Consider the following 6,875-nt stretch of genomic DNA (forward strand, 5'->3'; position numbering starts at 1 on the left):
CGAATTGGAGGGATGGAGGAAGGGCAGGATGGAGGGAGGGCAGGATGGAGGGAGGGCAGGATGGAGGGAGGGCAGGATAGAGGGAGGGCGGGATAGAGGGAGGGCGGGATGGAGGGAGGGCGGGATAGAGGGAGGGCGGGATAGAGGGAGGGCAGGGTGGAAGAGTAGAGGGTCTGTGGTTGTGAAGAAGGGACCACAGGCTTGCTCTGCTGCATGGTTCCTGGAGAATTGTCCAGAACTTTCATCTTACAAAGCTAAAGGGCTGGAATTGACATTTGGCATTTTGGCATTGAGAAAAGAACAGACAACAGGCCAATTAACAGTCACATAAAGAGATGAGGTCCTATGTGAAGCAGAGTGTCCAGCTTTCAGTATATCACTTATAGTCATTTGCATCTTATTCACAGTATTCGTCACTAGTCATCATATCCTGTCTGGCTAAATGTGGAGAACAAACACTAGAATAGGCTATATCATAGGCCCACACCGTTACAGAGAGATCTGTGTAGTATGTATAGCCCCTCCTGGATGGATACCGTGGTCCTCTACTTGTCGTTTTGGTCAGTTCATCCTCTCTGATCTTTAACGTACTCGTCGTCTTGGTCAGTTCATCCTCTCTGATCATTAACGTACTCGTCGTCTTGGTCAGTTCATCCTCTCTGATCTTTAACGTACTCGTCGTCTTGGTCAGTTCATCCTCTCTGATCTTTAATGTATTCAGTCCATCCTCTCTGATCTTTAACGTACTCATCGTCTTGGTCAGTTCATCCTCTCTGATCTTTAATGTATTCAGTCCATCCTCTCTGATCTTTAACGTACTCGCCATCTTGGTCAGTCCATCCTCTCTGATCTTTAATGTACTCGTCGTCTTGGTCAGTTCATCCTCTCTGATCTTTAATGTATTCAGTTCATCCTCTCTGATCTTTAACGAATTCAGAGAAGATTAGCTGGTGGGTGTCGTGAGAAAAGCTTTTTTAAAAAAGTGTGAATTTTCACAACATCCAGTGCCACTGACAGGTCCTTTGAGGGAAAAGAACACTGTCTCAATTACATCTGCTGCTTTATTTAAACCAGGATGGCTTAATAAGAGGAACACGGAGGTAAATCTATCTGAGCTGTAGACACACTAGAAAGGCCCATGGAAGGCTTAGGTAGGTTAAACAGGGATATTTGAATGGGTAGGGAAATCTGGAACGGAACCATAGTGATGTCATCATCAGTGAAGTTTATTTAACCAGGTAGGCCAGTTGAGAACAGGGCTGGTGTCTACAGGGCTGGTGTCTACAGGGCTGGTGTCTACAGGGCTGGTGTCTACAGGGCTGGTGTGGCCTAATGATGCCATAAATGCTACTATGGCACCATAAATGGCTGGATTTACACTGTGACGACATAAAGGGCTGGGTGTGTACTGTGACATCAAAGAGCTATAGTTACACTGACATCATAATGAGCTGTAGTTACACTGACATCATAATGAGCTGTAGTTACACTGTGACATAATGAGTTGTAGTTACACTGTGACATAACGGTTGTAGTTACACCATGACATCATAAAGAAAAGGTCCTGTATACTCTGCTGTCTGTCTGTCTCTCCCTTCCCCTGCTCTTCTCTCTGCTGTCTGCCTCTCCCTTCCCCTGCTCTTCTCTGTCTGCTGTCTGCCTCTCCCTTCCCCTGCTCTTCTCTGTCTGCTGTCTGCCTCTCCCTTCCCCTGCTCTTCTCTGTCTGTCTCTCCCTTCCCCTGCTCTTCTCTGTCTGTCTCTCCCTTCCCCTGCTCTTCTCTGTCTGCTGTCTGTCTCTCCCTTCCCCTGCTCTTCTCTGTCTGCTGTCTGCCTCTCCATTCCCCTGCTCTTCTCTGTCTGTCTCTCCCTTCCCCTGCTCTTATCTGTCTGCTGTCTGTCTCTCCCTTCCCCTGCTCTTCTCTGTCTGCTGTCTGTCTCTCCCTTCCCCTGCTCTTCTCTGTCTGCTGTCTGTCTCTCCTTTTCTCTGATTCTCTTCTTCATGTCCGTCTCTCAGTCTCTGTCCGGTCAGGACATGACAGGTATGCTTTGTCTTACCTGCCACCCTCTCGTCCGACTCCCGGTTCCCGTCGTCAGAGTAACGAGCGAAGTCTAGAGAGTCCAATGTGCTGATGCTGCCCGCTCGGTCTGACGAGATAGACACAGAGAGCGGTCAATCAATCATTGAATCAACATTTTTTTTATTTCACCTTCATTTAACAAGGTAGGCCAGTTGAGAACAAGTTCTCAATTACAACTGCGACCTGGCCAAGATAAAGCAAAGCAGTTCGACACATACAACAACACAGAGTTACACATGGGATAAACAAATGTACAGTCAATAACACAATAGAAAATCTGTACAGTGTGTGCAAATGAAGTAAGGAGGTAAGGCAATAAATAGGCCAGAGTGGCGAAGTAATTACAATTTAGCAATTTACACTGGAGTGATAATGTGCAGATGAGGATGTGCAAGTAGAAATACTGGTGTGTAAAAGAGCAGAAAAAACAAAAACAAAATATGGGGATGAGGTAGGTAGTTGGTTGGATGGGCTATTTACAGATGGGCTGTGTACAGCTGCAGTGATCGGTAAGCTGCTCTGACAGCTGACGCTTAAAGTTAGTGAGGGAGATATAAGACTCCAACTTCAGTGATTTTTACAATTTGTTCCAGTCATTGGTAGCAAAGAACTGGGAAGAAAGGCGGCCAAAGGAGGTGTTGGCTTTAGGGATGACCAGTGAAATATACCTGCTGGAGCGCGTGCTACGGGTGGGTGTTGCTATGGTGACCAGTGAGCTGCGATAAGGCGGAGCTTTACCTAGCAAAGACTTATAGATGACCTGGAGCCAGTGGGTTTGGCGACGAATATGTAGCGAGTACCAGCCAACGAGAGCATACAGTTCGCAGTGGTGTGTAGTATATGGGGCTTTGGTGACAACACGGATGGCACTGTGATAGACTGCATCCAATTTGCTGAGTAGAGTGTTGGAGGCTATTTTGTAAATGACATCGCTGAAGTCAAGGATTGGTAGGATAGTCAGTTTTACGAGGGTATGTTTGGCAGCATGAGTGAAGGAGGCTTTGTTGCGGAATAGGAAGCCAATTCAACATTTAACGTTGGATTGGAGATGCTTAATGTGAGTCTGGAAGGAGAGTTTCCAGTCTAGCCAGACACCTAGGTATTTATAGTTGTCCACATATTCTAAGTCAGAACCGTCCAGAGTAGTGATGCTAGTCGGGCGGGCAGGTGCGGGCAGAGATCGGTTGAAGAGCATGCATTTAGTTTTACTAGCATTTAAGAGCAGTTGGAGGCCACGGAAGGAGTGTTGTATGGCGTTGTAGCTTGTTTGGAGGTTTGTTAACACAGTGTCCAAAGAAGGGCCAGAAGTATACAGAATGGTGTCGTCTGCGGAGAGGTGGATCAAAGAATCACCCGCAGCAAGAGCAACATCATTGATATATACAGAGAAAAGAGTCGGCCCAAGAATTGACCGGCCCGAGAATCAATGGTAAACAGCCTATTCATTAACAGAGCCTCCAGTGATTATTACAGTATTCACCTCATCACCTTGACTATAAACAGCTTGGGAGAAATCATAACAGAATATAAACCAAACACTATATGTGGAGACAAGCGAGAACATGGGGGTAGACTCAGCATCCAAACTGGTTACTTTTCTATGCAATAGATCACCCTGGTTTCAGAAACATACCTAAACAATACAAATGTAGATCTAGATGTACAGTCAAAGGCTTTTAAGTGTCAAAGGCTTTAAGTGTCATAAGTGTCAAAGGCTTTTATTGACAATTACATGAAGTTGATGCAAAGAGTCAATATTTGCAGTGTTGACCCTTCTTTTTCAAGACCTCTGCAATCCGCCCTGGCATGCTGTCAATTAACTTCTGGGCCACATCCTGACTGAAGGCAGCCCATTCTTGCATAATCAATGCTTGGAGTTTGTTAGAATTTGTGGGTTTTTGTTTGTCCACCTGCCTCTTGAGGATTGACCACAAGTTCTCAATGGGATTAAGGTCTGGGGAGTTTCCTGGCCATGGACCCAAAATATCAATGTTTTGTTCCCCGAGCCACTTAGTTATCACTTTTGCCTCATGGCAAGGTGCTCCATCATGCTAGAAAAGGCATTGTTCGTCACCAAACTGTTCCTGGATGTTTGGGAGAAGTTGCTCTCGGAGGATTGTTGGTACCATTCTTTATTCATGGCTGTGTTCTTAGGCAAAATTGTGAGTGAGCCCACTCCCTTGGCTGAGAAGCAACCCCACACATGAATGGTCTCAGGATGCTTTACTGTTGGCATGACACAGGACTGATGGTAACGCTGAAGATTGATTGTCTTCTCCGAACAAGCTTTTTTCCGGATGCCCCAAACAATCGGAAAGTGGATTCATCAGAGAAAATGACTTTACCCCAGTCCTCAGCAGTCCAATCCCTGTACCTTTTGCAGAATATCAGTCTGTCCCTGATGTTTTTTCTGGAGAGAAGTGGCTTCTTTCCTGCCCTTCTTGACACCAGGCCATCCTCCAAAAGTCTTCGCCTCACTGTGCATGCAGATGCACTCACACCTGCCTGCTGCCATTCCTGAGCAAGCTCTGTACTGGTGGTGCCCCGATCCCGCAGCTGAATCAACTTTAGGAGACGGTCTTGGCGCTTGCTGGACTTTCTTGGGCGCCCTGAAGCCTTCTTCACAACAATTGTACCGCTCTCCTTGAAGTTCTTGATGATCCGATAAATGGTTGATTTATGTGCAATCTTACTGGCAGCAATATCCTTGCCTGTGAAGCCCTTTTTGTGCAAAGCAATGATGACGGCACGTGTTTTCTGTGCAGGTAACCATGGTTGACAGAGGAAGAACAATGATTCCAAGCACCACCCTCCTTTTGAAGCTTCCAGCTTATTCGAACTCAATCAGCATGACAAGGTGATCTCCAGCCTTGTCCTCGTCAACACTCTCACCTGTGTTAACGAGAGAATCACTGACATGATGTCAGCTGGTCCTTTTGTGGCAGGGCTGAAATGCAGTGGAAATGTTTTTGGGGGATTCAGTGCATTTACATGGCAAAGAGGGACTGCAATTAATTGCAATTCATCTGATCACTCTTCATAACATTCTGGAGTATATGCAAATTGCCATCATACAAACTGAGGCAGCAGACTTTGTGAAAATTAATATTTGGGTCATTCTCAAAACTTTTGGCCACGACTGTAGAATGTGATAACTCTTGTTTCAGTGAGTGACAGGGTTAGCATTCCTTCTAGTAACCTCATATGCCTGTCCAACCATATAGCCTACCATTCACTCCCATCTCAACACAGATAGCATATCGAAAGTAAAAAGAGAGATGACCATTCATTTTGAGAGTAAGACTGAACTACCCTGTAGTAGCTGAGCTATTCTTTCCAAAGGCCTACCCCTCCTCACCAAACCAGAGGGGACGTTCCAAGTCCAGGTGATTACACTGCACCAGTCCTCCATCCCTCCCTCTCTGCAGTTCACTCATATCGAAGGCAGAGTGTGTGTGTGTGTGTGTGTAGGCCTACTCAAGCTCCATGTATGGTTCTAGGCCTGGCTGGCCCAACAGCTGTCTGACTACAGGAGACTCCTCACCTCTATACCCACTGACAGGGAGGTGAAGAACATTGACACACATTGTATTTTGTAAATTGTGTGTATGCAGAGGTCCCTTGCAAAAGAGACCTTAGTCTCAATGGGACTCCCTGTTCAAATAAAGTCTCAAAACAGGCAATATAACAATAGATGTATTCTACAGCATGGATTATCAGGTACACAGACAGTGTAGGCCTACAGACTGAGATGTGTGTGCACACACACACACACACACACACACACACACACACACACACACACACACACACACACACACACACACACTCTCTCGACGTGAGCAGGAGCTCAGACAGTCAGGCCAGAACAGAAACAGGTTGAGCAGAGTCAAACATCCCACAGTGTGATTCATCAGCATCTCAAAACCCTGCAGCAAATCTGTGTCTGTGTGTTTTCTTCTTACTGCCTGAATGTTTAAGTGAGTGATTTCTTCTAACGGACTAAGGGTGTGTGTTCTTCTTGATCTGTGTGAGCAAGTGTGTGCTTGACTGCATGTACCTGCTAGTGCCAAAGAGAGCAGGGTACGTCTTTCAAGGAACAGAGTGGCTAGCTAAAATGGAGCATTAATGCTAACACCTTAGTCTCTGATTGAGCTGAGAGTTGAGCAAGCAGACTGTAGCAACATGCTAATCAGCTAGCTACAGAGGAGAAAACAATGAGCTGGGTAGAGAGAAAGAGAGAGTGGGCGAGAGAAGCATTGTGTAAATGGGTGGTGGCGTCCAGCTACTCTTGCTCGATGAATGGCCTAACCACCCCCTGAGTCTTCAGAACCTGAAGACTTGTATTAGCTCCTGGAATTAGCTCTAATGCTTAGGCTTCAGCTCAGTGGGCTATGGTGTTGAGTTGTGCAGCGAGAGGCCTGCTGCAGGTGACCAGAGCAGCATGCAGGCTGCTAAGTCTGTTAAATTAGCAGAAAGCTAGCCAGATCATAATATTATGGGAGTGCTAACAGCAACAAGTATGAGACAGCTCCTTTACCCAGTGACCATGCAACACCTTTTCCTAGAATTTCCCATATGCTCCCGACACCTGTCATGACACCTGTCAGTTTTAAATGACGTGGCATCAAATTGAGCTTCTAATATACAATGTTAGAACTTCAACTGCCTCTTCTTTAGTTTTACTACTGGATCTTAAATCCCTCATTAACAAATCCATCAAATCAATTTGATTGTGTACAGTCCTGACCAAAACCTGGAAAGAGCAAGCAGAGGGGACAGTGGCAAGGAAACCCT

At 46.0% G+C, this 6,875-nt stretch overlaps 1 protein-coding gene across 9 annotated transcripts in view; it reads right to left on the reverse strand.

Annotated features, from left to right (window-relative positions):
* Positions 1-6,875, reverse strand: part of relch (RAB11 binding and LisH domain, coiled-coil and HEAT repeat containing) — a 46,230-nt gene that overhangs the window by 36,746 nt on the left and 2,609 nt on the right. For all 9 annotated transcript variants that reach the window (XM_029696768.1, XM_029696831.1, XM_029696810.1 and 6 more), the window contains exon 2: positions 2,056-2,145. In XM_029696768.1, the coding sequence (XP_029552628.1) occupies positions 2,056-2,145 (90 nt within the window). The remainder of the gene's footprint in view (positions 1-2,055; positions 2,146-6,875) is intronic.

Source organism: Salmo trutta, chromosome 2 (assembly GCF_901001165.1).
Source record: "Salmo trutta chromosome 2, fSalTru1.1, whole genome shotgun sequence".
Taxonomy (NCBI): Eukaryota; Metazoa; Chordata; class Actinopteri; order Salmoniformes; family Salmonidae; genus Salmo; species Salmo trutta.